Source organism: Notothenia rossii (genome assembly GCF_949606895.1).
Source record: "Notothenia rossii genome assembly, chromosome: 3".
In the NCBI taxonomy this organism is placed as follows: domain Eukaryota; kingdom Metazoa; phylum Chordata; class Actinopteri; order Perciformes; family Nototheniidae; genus Notothenia; species Notothenia rossii.
The window spans coordinates 78,909,524-78,927,587 of NC_136901.1; the positions used below are offsets into that span (position 1 = coordinate 78,909,524).

General features: G+C 41.6%; 1 protein-coding gene across 2 annotated transcripts; it reads right to left on the reverse strand.

The window, feature by feature from the left end:
* Positions 1–1,083: 1,083 nt before the first annotated feature.
* On the reverse strand, positions 1,084–17,615 carry kcnk4a (potassium channel, subfamily K, member 4a). Of its 2 annotated transcripts, none has more exons than XM_079667860.1 (7): positions 17,493–17,615; positions 10,453–10,738; positions 10,211–10,328; positions 9,726–9,886; positions 8,956–9,142; positions 6,459–6,592; positions 1,084–5,988 (listed from the first exon to the last, which is right to left on the reverse strand). In XM_079667860.1, exons 2-7 carry the CDS (start codon positions 10,639–10,641, stop codon positions 4,903–4,905), a joined length of 1,875 nt encoding a protein of 624 aa, XP_079523986.1. In that variant the 5' UTR covers positions 10,642–10,738; positions 17,493–17,615; the 3' UTR covers positions 1,084–4,902. The 2 variants fall into 2 exon arrangements, with proteins under 2 accessions (XP_079523986.1, XP_079523987.1); XM_079667861.1 differs by lacking the exon at positions 17,493–17,615 and adding an exon at positions 15,015–15,378.
* Positions 17,616–18,064: the final 449 nt, after the last annotated feature.

Consider the following 18,064-nt stretch of genomic DNA (forward strand, 5'->3'; position numbering starts at 1 on the left):
AATATAATGAATATTTGGTAACGAGGATCGGTAATGTTTAAAGATTTAACTCAATGAAAGAGAAGAAGATGTTTTTCTAAGCTATGCAAAGGTACGATTAAAAATTCATACATTTGCTTTTTTACTTTATTAAAGCAAAGTTGTTAAAGTATTCTAAATAAGCTGTTAGTAAGCCACTATTAGACAGGCATATAATAGTGCTAAAGTAAATATATGTGAAAAAATTTGCAAATCACTTTAAAACTCAAAATAGTGACTTAAAACAATTCAAAAAAATCTAAAGTCTTAAACTCTAACATTTTATTTGAAAATGTAAGACCACATATTTAGTCTAAAAGTGATAAGCCACATTTACAATATCCACCTTATTTCCTTATTTATTATTTCATAAAAAATAATGAAAAGACTAAAGACAGTATTTTGTAGGTCAAGACTCATACACAGTATAACTGTATAAATGTGTCCTTTTCCGCACTCGTTGCCATGGGAATATATCTCTCTCCTTCCTGCCGTCTGTCAACAAAGGGCAGAATATGTGGCTCACTGAGTCTGAGAGTGGATTCAGTTTGTTTCTTCTTTTGGCGCTGGTGGAGGGCAGGCTGCCACGACGGCCTCTTGTAGATCCTGGTTCTGAGTGAGCAGGAACTTCATGTTTATCTACGTTAAGAGCCGAGTTCATTCAAGACTTCCAGTCAGGTCACTTCACATCTCAGACTCTGTCCCAATATCATATACTCAGTATAAGTTGTATTTTAGCAATGAATACATTTGAGTGTACATTACCTTCTTCACATTAGATTAGTGTTGTCATATCTGTTTTGGATTTTAACTCACATGATATGGAAGCTGGTGAAAAAACTGAAATTATCTTTAATCATAATATTTTTCTAAAATCAATTGAATTCACATCAGTATTTAAAAAAGTGTGCAGCACATAGCAAATTTATTTAAATTTTGTTGGCATAACTTTTACTTATATAAAGTACATTACCCCAGTGTCCAACAGTCTAATACCACGCCCGTTGTTATATACAGTAGGAAACGGACGGTTGGGTCACTCCAACGCATTACTCGAAGCCAAAAAATATTTACCATTTTATTGGGTGTATTTAACCAAAAAGTCATCACAAAGATGCAGAAATGATAACTAAATACAGACGAGCTGTGTTAGAGTTAATGTAAAATAGCAGAGCAAAGAGCAAATCACGTATCATGTGAAGGCAGCTTTAGAAGTCTGGTAATCATCACTTTAATGTGTAACGTAAGACATTATGAGGCATCAAACAAGGTTCAACTGAGGTCAAACAGTACAGTAGGGTACACATGTTTACAGTGTTTTATGTTGCAGAGGGGTGAAGTCTAAACAGTATTAGATAAGGGTAGAAGTGGTCAGAACCAACATTGTGTAGGATTTATAGATCGAAATATAAGTCATATTTATAACTATATTTCCATGGATGTTAAATAAACTGAAACGAAGAATGGTTGTGTTTTCTTTAGCTTAGAAGTAGCCCTTCATTGCAATGTTACTACAGCCTTACAACTAGATGCCACTTCATCCAACACACCCTGAATCTTTTAGAACACTGGGCATTATAGTAAAAAAAACAAGCTTAAAGGAAAGTAACCTTACTTGGCTAAAAGCCCTCTTTTATATCCAGGGCGAGAACATAATAGTGGTGCATAATAGTTTTATAACAGTAGTGGACAGTCGCTTGGTCTTCTTTCACCCTTTTTAACTCTTAAACATTTAAAGGTCCCATGTCATGGCCATTTCTACTGATCATAATTCCATTGTTGATGTATACTAAAATAGATTTATACTGAGCAATTTCCCAAACTCACATTGGTTTCTCATACAGCATCTCTGTAAAGTATGTGTGTTCACCGGTATTCACTCTGTCCTAAACGGCTTGTTGGAGCTCCTGCCTGCCTGCCTGCCCCCCCAGGAAGTAAACAATGGAAAATAAGAAATCTCCAACAAGGCGTTTTGGGGCAGTATAGACTGTGTTAGAGTTTTACTTGCTGCAGGGTGTACTTTGAGGGTTTTTGACTCTGCAATTTATTTATGCAGACCGTTTACATGCATAAAAACCTTCATAACACACAAGGGGATGGGTAATAACCGTAAAAGCATGACATGGGCCCTTTAAGAGCATCATGAACCCCCTCCTTCATCCTTAAAACAACTGGACAGTTTAAACTGGCAGTTTAACCAAGAAAATGACACACATTTGTTTCCACTAACCCGTAACGCTATCTGTTAATCTGGATCCTGAGTGTTGGAGGTATCGGCCGTAGAGATGTCTGCCTTCACTCAAATGTAATGGAACTAGATGACACTCGAGTTGTGATGCTCAAAGCTGCATAAAGACTCGTACAAAATACACAAAAGATATGTCTCTTCCAGGAAAATAAGGGACAGTTACTCAAGAGAATCTACTGATCTGGTTGGGGTCTCTTTCACGTCCGAATTGTTTTCTTTCTTTAAAACTAAACCCGCCAACGGGTAAGCTTGAGCCTCTCCATCATGAGGCCAGATGCATGTTGCTTTTGCGCGGTAATGTTTTGCGGGTGTAGTTTGGAAGAAAAAATAATATTCCTACCTGAAACTGCTTCAATCACCACAAGTGCCATGTCATTTTAAAAGGAGATATCTCCAACCTTTTTCATTTGAATTGTTTTGCGTACTGCCCCTTTAAATCTCTTTTTTGACAGCATCACACAGAGGACTGACACTGGGCTGAGGGTAAGGGACAGCACTGCGGTGCTTTAATGATAATGTGCTGTTGTGGTTCAGGTTCTCCACACACTGCAGGGTTTCCCTCCCAGGAATGTTTTTAGTGGTGGTAGCCCACCCTGATCCTCATAGTGTAACATTATCCATTTTGTTTGTAGATGAGGTCGTAAACAAGTATAAAAACTAAAAGATGTAAAAAAATACATCTGCTCTCTTTTCCCTTTTAAAGTTGTACTTGGTAAAAGGGTGATCATTTTTTCTGATCAGTTTTAAAACTCTTTACTGATCTTGAAGCCATCAGTCACCAGTAGTTTCAACACAAAGCATCTTACTGTAAATCTGACAGTTAATGCTGAATATGTCTGCCGGGAACCACTTCAGCTCAGCAGCTTACACAGTAGATAATTATGTCTAATTATGTGACTCATAGCGTGTTTAAACCACTGAAACTTTTGACCAACTGTCTCCACACCGGGTGTGGTTAGTTTTAAAAAGGAAACATGATTCCCTCGTCTGAAAGGCTTCTCTATCTAAAGTTAATCTAAGAAATATGAAGTAGCAACCTTTCATTGTCAACCGGTCCACTCTCTTTAGACATCACTGAAATATCTCAACAACTTTTTCAGTGATCTCCCGAGTCTTCCTCTAGCACCACCAAGACATTTGTTGAAATTCAAACCTTTATGTCCCCTTAAGAATGAATTGAAAGGCCCGTCTAAATAGCCGCACTTGTGTGATGTATGTATTTATTGCCACCAGAGTTGGGTGTAACGCGTCTGTAATAATATTACTTTTGTCGGTAACGCAGTAGTGTAACGCGTTACTTTTATAATGCAGTAATCACACTACAGTTACTAACATTGCCCCGACACGCGTTACTTCGTTACTTTTATAAAATAATCACACTCACTGACAGACAAGAGGGGTTTCCGCCGCCGCAGGTTTGTATACATGTAGGCCTACGTAATCTGCGCGATTTGCCCGTCCACATCTCCACGTGCAGTGCTGCATAAACATGGTCTTTTCATCTGTAAACTTCCTCAACGGGGCCGCTAGCTCTCTCTTCTTGATTGCCCTCTCACGGGTGAACAGTTCAATGTCCCGCTTCATTGTAGGAATTCTGCCATGTCTCTACCACTTTAGTTTGACCATCTCTGTTCCTAAATTATGGAGAACTAAATAAATAAGTAATTAGATACCTTACCGTTACTGCGCTCATAAAGAATTATAAGAATAAGGATAATGAACTGGTTTCATTAATTAGTATTTTTACGTTTCACAGACTGTTAGCTTGTTGTTGTAGGCTGGTAGCCTATTTTATTAAAGAGCATATCAAAAGAAAGACTTGTGTTATCTTCCTTAATGCAATAGTAATTGGGGATGCAAGTGGAGTCTCGCAGAGGCAAAACTGTGGCGCGCTTACACTGTAGGTGCGCCGCAGTCTGCGTGATCTGCCTGTAGGGAGGGGCGCGCCGGCCCTGCGAGTAAAGTAACGAGTAAAGTAACGAGTAAAGTAACGAGTTACTTTATGTTGACAGTAACGAAGTAGTGTAATATATTACTTTAAAAAAAAGTAATATGTAATATATCACTTTTTTTTAGTAACGACCCCATCTCTGATTGCCACACTGCCCATAATCTTTATCATAGCTTAGTGGGACTTGCTCGATCTATTAATGCATGTAAATGGTCAGAGTGTATGTGGCAGAGTAGAGCTCACATACAGTATGTTGGAACAAATAGTTACAGTAGGATGAAATTCCCCTCATTAAAGACAGAGCCCAAATTGCTAAATTGCTTTAAAATCTGAAGCAAAGATCAGTAAATGATGCAGTCATTCAGCCTGGATTATAATATATTAATGTCTTAGATCTTTAAGTCTGAAGCGAAGCAGGGAAACAGCCCCCATTGAGGTTTTCCCATCAAATGTCCATCAAACTTTGTCATATTACAGAGTAACAAAGCAAAACATGTGGGTTGATTTAGTTCAGCTCAAAAATATCCTGAACATCAGCTACATTCATGATGGTGAGACTAACACGTATACATAATGTTTATATGGTTTTTGTTTGAAGTGGTCAGAGTTTCAGGTGTGATGTAAAACCACCAATGTTTATCACGTCTCTCATGCCTCGACTTTGTCTCCGTGAGTGTGGGGGCTGTCAGAGAGTCGGCTGGTTCTCTGACCGAGGCCCGTCTGAGAGAGAGGAGTCTGGGGGGGGTGTGGGGGGATTTGAAGGCGGCTGCATGTCACCGCTGGGCCTCCTCACCTGTGTGGGGCTCAGCCTGTGCGACAGCTGCCTCCTCATACTCTTCCTCTTGGGCTTTCGAGGCCGCCTCCTCCTCTCCTCCCGTCCTCCCACTCGGTCGCTCAGAGTGTCCGAGGACTCGTCGATGTACGCCAGGTTTTCTCCGAAGAAATCCAGCAGCTGGCAGCTGGAAGCAGAGGCAGCATGGAGGACAGGGGAGGGGAGGTGGATAGGATTGCGAGAAGGAGGAAAAGAAGTGTGAAGAGGGGTGAAGCGAGTGCCCACAACAGGAGCAGCTGCATGTTTTGGGCTCTTGTTGACCACAGATACGGATCTCTCTGCTGGAATCAGTTTGTCTCTCTCTTGTGCTTTGTCCATGTCTGCGGCTCTCGATACTCCCTCCTCCATCTTGCTGGCTGTGAGGCAGGGCTGCAACTTGTGGAGCGCCAAAAGGGACGATGATGCAGAGGAGACATCTGATCTTGAGTCAAAAAGTGACTCTGATCCAGAGAAGGACCCCCCCTGCATGGCTACACATGCTGAGTCCAGTTCTAAGGTGGAGCGGGCCACAGGGACGGAGAAGGAGCGGGTCAGCCGATGAGGAAACGACCTGCCCTCCACCTGCAGGCCCAGTGCGGGGTCCACCCTCAACAGAGCCCCCACCCTCGGGACCATTCCCCCTCCAGCGGCACTGACCCTCTGCCTGGACTTGGCCACCAGCGCCCTCTCCAGAGAGGAAACGGCATCCAGCCGGCTCATGGAGCTGGAGAGGGTGGCCCATCGGTTCGGCAGGTGTCCGTTCTCAGATCCTCCGCGGGACAGGTACCCCAGCGCTCCCTCGCCCCCCCTGCGGATGCGGCGGCGCTCACTGCGTTTCCAGCGGCGGCGCTGCAGGAGGAAAGGGTCGTTGAACTCCAGAGGGTTAGGGATGCGGAAGTCCATGGACATGTTCTGGATGTTCTGGGTCCAATCTGTAGCGTGGGCCCTCAACTCCTCCATCTAAGAGAAAGTGAGAAAAGATTAACCTCTAAACTAAATTAAAGTTATATTCAAGATTTCTTTAAAAGGTAGGGTTGTATGAGAACTTATCCACGGTAATGACGCTGGACAAACCCTCAGATTAGTGGAACAGGCTCAGAAGTAAAGCATTGTACTGCTGTTACAGGGGGGCTAGCAAAACATATTTTAGCCACCTAAAATAATAAATATCACTTTATGTGTTGGCTATATTTAGAATATATTCACTGCTTTACATCCAACATCCCTTTCTGGCAGGTACACTTAAAGAGATATTGTGCAGTACATTGCTTTTCTTCGGTGATGTATCTCCTGCTTGTTTCAACAAACTGGGAGGCGACAACCATCTATTGTGTTTATGAATAAGTATCTCACACAATTGAGGTATTGCTTTAAGTGCAGCTCTTCCTGTTTTGGTGTACAGTCGAGGATGTCCACCATAAATCTCTCACCTCAGCGCGGGTCCTCTTAGACAGCACCCTCAGCCAGTTGCCTATCATTGTGAGGATGGAGGCAAAGTATGCGAGACCAAACACGATCCAGAACCAGACCAGAGGCTTGAAGAACCAGCCGCCGTCACGACCACCTGGACACAGAGAGAGTGGACTTTTAATGTGATGCACTGTTTCACTGATCCCCAGAGAGATGCAGTTGTTGCCTCCTCACAATAATCAGGGGTCAAGGTCTGATCGAAAACAGTCCTGGAGCGGGTATAGAGAGACGTAGCAATAACATGGATGTCCTGGATTGATAACGATTGCTCTATCCACAGGTCCAGTGTCTCACAAAATATTTAGCTTGAGTCCCCGTAAACCACACTTATTATTTATAATCATAAAAGGGTCATGTATCGTAGTTCAGGAAAGAAATTCAAAAGATTTCATAATTTATATAAAATTAATATTATATATTTTTTTATATATTTAAAAAGTCATAGTAATGTATGTTATAAGGGCTAGGGTTACTTTTAAGTCAATGTATAGTGTATTACAAAAAGTAACAATTATTCACGTTTGAGAAGCTCGATCAATTAACTGATTTAACGACTTGAGGTTTCAGCTCAGATTTGTGTTAAACGTGTAATAATAACCTTAAGTTAAAGTATGCAATGCAGCGCCATCTTTAACCAAATTGTCACTGACTGAGACCGCTGCAACTGAAGATGATGAAGAAAGGAGCCATTTAAGAAATTATTGGTTAATAGTGTTTTTTATAATACCTTGCAAAAAAGTAGTTAGGAAATACAGGTGCATCTCAATCAATTAGAATATCGTGGGAAAGTGAATTTATTTCCTTAATTCAATTCAAAAAGTGAAACTCATATATTATATGCATTCATTACACACAAAGTTAAATATTTCAAGGCTTTATTTGTTTTAATCTTGATGATTACGGCTTACAGCTAATGAAAACTCCCAAATCAGTATCTCCGAAAATTTGAATATTGTGAAAAAGTTCAATATTGTAGACTCACGGTATCACACTCTTATCAGCTAATGAACTCAAACCACCTGCGAAGGTTTCCTGAGCCTTTAAATGGTCTCTCAATCTGGTTCAGTAGGCTTCACAATCATGGGGAAGACTGCTGACTTGACAGTTGTCCAGAAGACAGTCATTGACACCCTCCACAAGGAGGGTAAGCCTCAAAAGGTCATTGCTAAAGAAGCTGGCTGTTCACAGAGTGCTGCATCCAAGCATATTCATAGAAAGTTGAGTGGAAGGAAAAAGTGTGGAAAAGGTGCACAGGGATAACGAAGGCTTGAGGGGATTGTCAAGCAAAGGCCATTCAAAAATCTGGGGGAGCTTCACAAGGAGTGCACTGAGGCTGGAGTCAGTGCATCAAGAGCCACCACGCAGACGTATCCAGGACATGGGCTACGCATTCCTCGTGTCAAGCCACACCTGAACCAGAGACAACGTCAGAAGCGTCTTACCTGGGCTAAGGAGAAAATAAATGGTCTATTACTCAGTGGTCCAAAGTCCTCTTTTCAGATGCAAGTACATTTTGCATTTCATTGGGAAATCAAGGTCCCAGAGTCTGGAGGAAGAGTGGAGAGGCACACAGTCCAAGTTGCTTGAAGTCCAGAGGGAAGTTTCCCACTGGGGGTTGGTCCACTTTGTTTTCTCAAGTCCAAAGTCAACGCAGCCGTCTACCAGGACATTTTAGAGCACTTCATGCTTCCTTCTTCTGATAAGATTTATAGAGATGCTGATTTCATTTTCCAGCAGGACTTGGCACCTGCCCACACTGCCAAAATGACTAAGACCTGGTTTAGAGCTGAAGGCCGCTATCAAAGCAACCTGGGCTTCCATCACACCTCAGCAGAGCCACAGGCTGATCGCCTCCATGCCACGCCGCATTGATGCAGTAATTCATGCAAAAGGAGGAGTGCATAGACATGAACATACTTTTCAGAGGGCCGACGTTTCTGTATTAAAAATCCTTTTTTTTGTATTGGTCTTGTATAATATTCAAATTTTCTGAGATACTGATTCTTGGGTTTTCATTAGCTGTAAGCCATAATTATCAAGATTAAAACAAATAAAGGTTGGACATATTTCACTTTGTGTGCAACGAATCCATATAATATGAGTTTCACTTTTTGAATTGAATTAATGAAACAAATTCACTTTTCCATGATATCCTAATTTATTGAGATGCACCTGTATATCAGCTTCTGTTGCCAGGATGATGACGGTTCATAAAACTTGCAAAGAAAGCAGCGTTTATTCCCAGGTTTACTTGCAACCTTTCATCACAAGTTGCAAGTCTATGACAATATTTTGTTGCAGTTTAATCGATAAATAAAAAAATGATACAATGTTTCTATAAGAAGAAATATAATTAAAGCTGAAATAAAAGAGAAAGGTTCTGCAGATCCGCCTGCTGTCTGCGCTGAAACATCACGTGAGGTTGTGTAGAGGTAGTTGTGTATTTTGTGTCAGTACCTGGAACGTAGTCTCCGAAGCCGACAGTGGTGAGAGTGATGACCACAAAGTAGAGCGACTCGAGAAAGGACCATTCCTCCACTTTCTGAAACACGACAGTTGGCACGGCGAGGAAGATCAAACAACCAATCAGGATGGAGAGAACGGCTGAGATCACACGCACCGTGGTCGGCCTGACCTTACGCTTCTGAGAGAGGAAGACAACAGCAAATAAAGAGGAATCAAATGAATACTTAAGACTGTAAAGATGGGATTAAGTCTACAAGCCATTATAGGTAGAAGTTTGTATTAACACATAACCTATTTTATTACATCAGGCTTTCAGTCTAGAACCCTAAAATGTTTTAGTTTTTCTTACTTCCCACCAGATTGAATCATTTTCTCATGTTTGAAATATATGATATTTTCCTGGTTTCCACTAAAAACATGTCTGCTGTATTAGTTGTTAGATGAAAATCAATGTTGTTGCAAATCAATGACATATCCCAGAATGTGGACAAAAAGTAAAAATGTATTCAAGAGTAAAGTAAAAATTCTGAAGCATTGATCTTTCTTTAAGACATCCATGCAGCTTAAATGATGCACAACCAGGCAAGCTAAAGCCCACTTCTTTAATATCTCCGGGAAGGTTCACATCCCATTAGGAGGTTCTTAACTAAACAATCCAACAGCACTCGGTTATTCACTGCTAAAGACCAAAGGGGTCTGGGCCTCTTGGGGTTTGTAAATCCAACTGAGGTTTGTTCTCAGAGAGGACAGACCATTCTCACCAGGAAGAGAGTCTCAATCTTGGCCACGGCTTTGCGCAGCACCGTGCCCATGTGGTCGCCCACTCCAGCGAGCAGAATGCCAAACATCGGGATACCCACCAGAGCATAGCACACGCAGAACAGTTGGCCGTACCACGTCCGAGGAGACAGGTTCCCAAAACCTGTGAGAAAATAAAAGCACAAACTCATGGATTCATTGGTATGGCTGAATACCCACACTGCAGTCTAATAGAAGTCCATGTGAGACCAGACATTTTATGAGTCAGTGTCCTGCTCTCAGTGTTTTACAGGGTTTTGGTTGTGAAGATGATGCAGGGTCACGCGTGTTCAGATTCAAACTCAAATATTTTAGATATTACAAAAGCTCCATTTGAAATGTTGTTCTGCTATTAATACTATTTTACAACATTTCAGCATGCTATCTTCACTTCAAGAGCATATTGTATGCAAGTAACTTCAAAGTGCAGCCCGAAGTCCCCGCCTACCTATGGTGGTGATGATGGTACCACAGAAGAAGAAGGCGGAGGCCAGGTCCCAGCGGCTGGTGAAGTTGGCAGGAAGGTTGTTCACATCCAGGCCGGCCTCCACCGCAGACACCACTCCCTGCAGGGGGGGGGGGGGGGGGGGGGGAGTTTCAAGAATTCTATTTTTTTTTCTAGAAAAATGGTATTTATGATTTACAAAGTCAGTGTGTGAGGGATTAAGTAACGAGTGTGTCCAATGTTACCTTCACCAGGTCTTTGAACTTATCCTCTGTGATGCAGGAGTTGTTATAAAGGAAGGTGTTCTTGGTTTTCCGCAGTTCATCAAACGCAGATTTCTCCTCTGGGAACTCCAGGGTGCCGAAAACAAGCGCTCCCATCACCAGGTACAGCATGACCCCCGTCAGCAGGGCCAAGAGGGTGGTACACCTCATGTTGTCCCCGTGGACCCCCCCTGCCCCTCCAGGGTTAGAGGGTCAGAGCTCAGGGGCCGGGATCTGGTCGGGTTAGTCAGGATACTCTGGTGCACAGCTGGGCATAAACAGGAAGTTCCTTCAGAGGTACTGTATGTGTGAGCACGGAAATGTGTAAGAGAGCAACGCAAGCGTTCTTGGAAGGCTGACAGGCATTAACAACCTTTATTTATACATCTGTGCGTCAAACCAAAGAGACGGTCTCTGACAGGAAGAGTCAGAAGGTAAGAGCGGACAAGAGGTGTAAAATAAGCCTTACAGTGTCAGTGGTTACATCAACACTGACACTGGTGTTAAAGGAGAACTCCAGCAATTCAGTTCTCTACTTCTTTAAAAGGAATACAAACCAAGGGGAAAACTGAAGCAGCAAGGCATCCTGACTGCCCTTTGTTTGGCTCAGGCACCAAAAACATAATCCTTCCTTTCACATAGTGCAGCTTCATATTGTTTCATTATGTAAAGTTGTAATAAAGACTTGGAAAGTTTCTGAAAGCTTGGATAAATCAACCTTGACACTTAGAACGGGTGCCTAACCATAATGCAACACCATTGCCATTAGTTAAGCCAGAGTTTAACTTTGGTTTTACTAGTAGCGGCTAATATAGACTTCTGCAGAGATGAGGTTATTTCTTTCTTTAAAGGACCCCTATCATACTATTTTTCATCAATATATTATAGGTCTCGGATATATACAAAACATGTCTCGGAAGTATTTGGATCGAAAAACCAAACAGATCATGCATTAGCCGCGTTCACACCGGAGTACTTTTACCCGTAGGCTACTTTTCGCGTTTAGTTCCGATAGTGCCTGGAATTTTGCGTTCACACCAAAAAGAGAACTTAGTTCAGAGAACTTTTACCCCCATTTTTAGTGCCTGCTAGAGAGGTGGTACTATCCTGGGGAGAAAAAAGTACCATTTTCAATTGGCTGAGCGAATTGCAAACCACGCCCCGTAAAACTGAAGCCGCCATTGTATTTGCTGGCATTAGCATTATTAGCATTAGCATTAGCCCCGTGCACGAACGGGTAGAGAATAACTTATGGCAACACAAAAAAAAACATGGGAGTGGTGGAGATGAAGAGGTGTCGGCATTCTGGCGATTTACTCGGATGGCTTCAGTAGAAGCTGCTGGGAGTCTAAGCAGCTTCTACTGAAGCCAGTCCCCAACTCCAGCAGATTCTACGTTATGACATCATAAAGTGGCCAAAATCTGATCAGCTCATTTTCAGACAGGTTTTTATATAAATGGATCAGGACAAAAAGTGAGAGAAACTTTTTTCCTGAAACTTTCAGAATCTCTTTACACAGAGGGGATACATGTTTATGTATTAAAAACATGGAAAAGTGGATTTTGCATAATAGGTGACCTTTAACTGCTTTGACTCACATTTATTTTTCCCTTTAAAATTCAGTTGTCTTTAAACCCAACTGAAGCTGAAGTGACATACAAACAGACGTAGATGTGTAAAAAACAGTTCCTCTTTAGTGATTTATGCCCCATCAAATGAATACATTGTTGTATTGACAATTCAAAGTATTTGAATACTCATTATTTTATATAATTATACAACCTTCATCACATGGTAATATTTAACATCTCTATCATCCATCACAAATCACATGAAAGCGATATTTGACCTTTACTTCCTGATGAATGTCTCCAATTATACAAACACAACGACAGCAACAGTTTCTTACCTCCGTCATACATTGTCAGTAGTCTACACCCCATCAGAGATATTCCATTATTATGGTTATGGATATTTGAAAGACCAATAAGACAGCTGTTTTCACAGGAACTAGTAAACCTCATGACAAGTAAACATCTTTTTGAGTCAAATCAGTGGAATGCTTCTTTTGGTCGCCAGGTAAACATATCCCAAAAAAAGTATTCTGTTTCCCGTGTCACACTGTGTGAGGTTAACTTGATGTGTGCCAATAATCGCTCCAAAAAAAAACACATCAAAGAACACAGATAGGAAGAAACGAGCTCATATCACAATCTACGAGACTGGAAAAGAAGGGCAGCTTGTTTAGAAGTAGGGGCAACGTGACCTCACTCAAACGCAGCAATAGTCATTCTTCATGCTTTCTGTGGTTTCTTTCAAGACGGAAAAATAATGTTTTTATTACCGAGAGGATACACTGTTTGCCAGGAGCTCATCCCATGTTAAAGCTCCAGAAATCAGGTGACAGAGAAATCTTTGAATCCTCTTTTCACCGAGTCTCTGCTCTGCTTTGGTCCTTCTGTGTCTTCAGTGTTGAGGAGCAGGGGACTGTGGGTCCAATTTCTCCTCCTTTAACACTAGAATTGGGGAGGGATGAAACCCTCTTTATTGGTCACACATGCAGAGCACACAGCACACAGTGACATTTGTTCTCTGCTTTTAACCCATCCTAATACCAGGAGTCTAGTACTAGAAGCAGTGGGCAGCTATTGTACAGCGCCCGAGGAGCAATGGGAGTGAGGGGGGTGTCCGGTGCCTTGCTCAAGGGCAGCACGGCAGGGCCCAGGAGGTGAACTGGGACCTCTCCAAGTAGCAGTCCACACTCCATATTTTAGGTCTGATCGGGGACTTGAACCGGCGACCCTGCGGCTCACAGTCCAAGCCCCTACAGACTGAGCCACTGCCGGACGCAGTAACTAGCAACCAGAACAAAATGCAGAAACAAACCAACGCATGTTAAAGTGTTAATGTGGATTACAGAATTGAGGAACAGAACAGCTTTAAGTTGGCCCATTTCCCTGTCTGGTACAGCAGGGAATGAGTGGCATTAAATAAGTGTTCGCATTGGAGAGACTTTGTCATAATAACCAAGAGAAAGTGATGCACTGCAGGCCGCCCCGCCCGGCAGTGGGCTCACAACCGATTACACTCTGCCAACGCTCCAAACATACATCTCAACATTAATCGAAAACATGTTTATCGCTTATCTTCATTTGGCCTCTAATGTTTTCTTTGAACTGCGTTTACCTTTTACAAGAACACACACACACACACACACACACACACACACACACACACACACACACACACACACACACACACACACACACACACACACACACACACACACACACACACACACACACACACACACACACACACACACACACACACACACACACACACACACACACACACACACACACACACACACACACACACACACACACACACACACACACACACACACACACACACACACACACACACACACACACACACACACACACACACACACACACACACACACACACACACACACACACGGGCCTTGACAATGTTCTGACATTTCCCAGAGTCTGGCCCACTGTTAGCATTCTGCGCTAATGGACTGTTGGCTTGGTTTGTGAGGACCGTCTCACTCTCCCCTGGCTTCAACACTGACAGATATTATTAGTTACCACTGTCTAAACCTCCGCTGGCATATTTTGATATTTTGCTAAGATATTGAGTGAGGGGGGCTTTGAAAGAGCTGGACTGTGGCTTACAGGCGGTGATCTAATCTTAAATTAAACAGTGGAGGCAGGTGGGGAAATAAATCATGATGTGAGCTGAGAAGAAACACAAGGCTATAGGAAATGTTCTTTGTTTCTGTTCTGAGGTCTGAATTTAACTTAAGGCAGGTGAGTAAGACAAATCCAAGCAAACAGAGGTGAACCATAGAAACAAAATAAATGAAAACAATTGGAAACGTTCCTTTCAACCTTTTTAGCATCTAGATCAGGGGTGGGGAACCTTTTTCCTCTCAAGGGCCATTTACATTTTTACAATATCCTCAGAGGGCCGTACAAATTATTGACCTCTGCTTAAAAAAACTAAAATCACAGCCCATTCATTTCATGCTGTGCAAAGGAAAAGCAACCTCTTAATCCAGATATCTCACCATGACTCGTGTATGCATGCAGGTGCACGGTGTGGCATGACCACCAAAACAGAAAGATATGGACACAAGATGTGTGCAAATGTATTCAGTTTCCTATCCATGTGAACATGATTTAAGTGAGTGAGTGGGTGGGGGGGACCTAACCTCCTCTAGGGGGGTCTGGGGGGCATGCTCCCCCGGGAAGTTAAACGCATCAATCTGCTGCACTTTGAGAGCAACATTAGGAGATCTATGGATACATCTCTCAACACCCATATCTAACAGAACTGGAAGCAGATTCATTTTTCTTTATGGATATTTTACAAATCACTCTCCTTTCAAACTGTATTCTTCTTTATTAACAACAACTTTTTTTTTACTGTCATATAGTATTTTATACCTATTTACTTTATTGTATTATTTTTTTATAACTATATTGATCATATAAAGATGTGCCTTTACCTCACTGGTTGTAGAAAAAGCTTCTTATATTCGTTAGCATAGCTAGCTAACCAGATGCTAATAACAACAAAGTTATTGACTGTATGATCAGTATGACAGATGAACAGATCGCCACTGGGCTTTCAACTAAAGACACAGCCACGCAGAAACTGCAGCATGTGTACGGCTCCTTATCGGTACTGCAATTTCTGAAGTGCTGGAGCGGCGTTCTTGTGCTCTCCGTCAGAACTGCATCCCTGTCAGTCGGGACATATACCACATGATGACACGTTAGGCTCGTGTTGTGTTCAAGGACCCTGACCTTGGCCAGGAAAAACAGGCACTCGCTTGTTTCATTTTTTTGCGGTCTAGATTTCTTAAATTTTTTCTTATTTGGGTGTGTTTATAAATTACCTCGAGGGCCGTACCAAATTGTCTCGCGGGCTGTATACGGCCCGGAGGCCGGAGGTTCCCCACCCCTGGTCTAGATCGTCAGTGTTTGGGGTCAGAGAGACCCTGAGCGCTTTTGAACAACTACAAAAAAAAACATTATGTCGAGTCCCCCAACTCAAATGTGTGTTTTGCTTGGTAGTGTGCACTAGAAGGCTGTTTTCACATAAATCTGCTGAACATGGAACTCTGTGCTCACATTCAATTCTGAGCGTATCACGTGTACGTACAAGCTGAATATATTACATCACAACTAGTTTGCGTTAATTGTGGTCAAGTATGCAACTTATAGTGTAATGTGGGTTTAACTTTATTGCACGTGCACCAAGGACACATTTAACAGTAAATCTTGCTTTTAAATTGAACAATAATTGTATATTCATATTACAGATTTTATATTGTGGAGGAAAACTTCAGAAACAATGAAAATATAAGAAAATATAATTCCGGTGCTGCTTTTTAAAAACATCTAATGAAAACGTTGTGGTCGGTTTTGTTTATGACTCAAGAACAGAGATAGGAAAGGAAAGGTTTTGCCAGGAAAATCTTCATCAGTTCCTTTAAAAAAATGCTTGTTTGTTGTTGTACTACTTATTTAGGCCACAAAAGGCAAAGTCCACCATCAACCAATGTTCTCTGAATAAAACTAAAAGTGTGTTTTTCTTCAAGCTGAGGTTTCATTGAGAGAGCATGGAGAACTTAGACCTGCCCTGAAAGAAATCACTAATGCTTTTAGTTAGAGAGCATGGGGAAGTGGTGCACTTCACACACAAAACACTTTTGATGTAATTTAGGTCAGATTAGATTTTTGAACTGTTCTGGAGTGAAAACATTATAAATTAGATTTAAAAAAAAAGGTATTTTAGGGATAATAGAACAATTAACATTCAAAGATCATTTTGTAACTGTCATATGGGGAGATATTAAAAAAGGATTTTGTCACCTCAATAAAAATGACTTGTCCTATTTTAAAAGAATTGCTCAACATACTGTATTTATCCTCTTGTATTTGCATAGCTAATATAAATAGAATACGTCACTTGATTGCCATAATACTGGTGTGCAGAAAAGAGAGGTTCAACAATATAACATTTTTAAAAAGTATTTTAAAACAACTTACAAAGCTATTTCCTTATGTTGTGTTTCGTTTTTTCTAATATGTAGTCAGTTTGTGAAAAGAGTGTTATCACTTTAAATATCCTGCATATGGGTTTTTATTTAAGGTATTCCATTTCACTCCAAACTATAAAAATGTAATTGACTGTATCTGTATAAAGATTAAACAAGAAGAGCTCTGTTTATTAAAGTCATCTGCTGTCTGATTCGGTCCCACGCTTTAATCTGCTTTCATAAATCTCCAGAGATGAATATGATAGTCTGTGGGTGAGGACACAAAATAATGAACTATTCTGGGGGGAAATAAAGCCCCTTTAGATGCAATTACGCCCCAAAGTATTTTCCTCTTTTCTAGTGAAGCAACACTGACGTCAGAGAGATCACAGGTTACAACTTTTGGTTCTCTGGTTTCATGCTCTGGGACAAGAATGATCCGCAAAAATAATGATAGGACTTTGTGGGACAGAAGTCGCATACAGCAAGATAAACTATATACATATATAGATATAAATAATAAACATGAACTCTGAGGCTATACAACCAAAAGAGAATCTCCAATCAAACACTTATCAAATGCAGCAGCAGATGCCAGACGATTTCAAATAGTTTTAAGTTTAGGTTCTTTCTAAATGCTGCACTTTAATAACTGTGTTGTCAGAAGGGTGAGTGTGAGAGTTTATATTGGCAGGACAATTAGAGCATCTCTTTTTAAACAGTGTGACAGTCTACTACGTATACTTGGTATTCTATCATTAATAACAAAAAGGGAATTTAGGAGACAAACTGGAACAAAAACCAAGCAGCACTTATGATCAAAAAACCAAACTAAGTCCGCTTTTAAAGTGACATAAAACATTAGCATGTTCTCAAATGTACGGGTGAAATAACTCTCGGTGCCCCCCCCCGAAAAGAAATGATTGTTGCATGTCTTACCTCTAGTTTGGAGAAATGCTGCTATCCAAGTTGGTCTCGTGCAGGATGTACCGTTCTCTCACAATTCAGCGCTCAGCGAGGACCTCTCTGCGAGTGTGTGTGTGTTGTGAAAGTACAAGTGTGCATTTCTCCTTGGAAGGTGTTTCCCCATGCTCGTGACCCTACATCACTCTGACAGAGGAGAACAGATTGTAGGAGGAGGAGGAGGAAGAGGAGGAGGAGGAGGAGGAGGAGAAGGAGAAGAAAGGGACGAGGCATGTGAAGTCCACTACAGCGTGCGAGTGTGATTAAGTGCCGTCGCTGCAGAGGAAGAGCAGAGGGCCTCGGAGTTTCCTGAGCTGAACGTGGGGGGGCTCTAAACCCTCGTCTTTCCATCCTCTGTCTTTTGGGCAAGTCAAAAGAGACACTTGTTTCTCCAAAGTCAGAGTTATGGTCCACACAGCTTTTCTTTCATAATGAGTTATAACAAACTCTAAAAGTTGGAGAGAGCCTTTTCCATCGCCGCTTTAATTCTTTGATCAAAGCCTGCTCCTTTAAAGCTCTCGGCACCTTTGACAACGTGCTCATGACCG

Coding starts and splice junctions, on each gene's coding strand:
- kcnk4a (XM_079667860.1), bottom strand. CDS start 10,641: ATGAGGTGTACCACCCTCTTGGCCCTGCTGACGGGGGTCATGCTGTAC. Junction 9,887..10,210: donor TACCATCATCACCACCATAG/GTAGGCGGGGAC, acceptor ATTTTCTCACAG/GTTTTGGGAACCTGTCTCCT. Junction 5,989..6,458: donor CTAAGAGGACCCGCGCTGAG/GTGAGAGATTTA, acceptor ACTTTCTCTTAG/ATGGAGGAGTTGAGGGCCCA.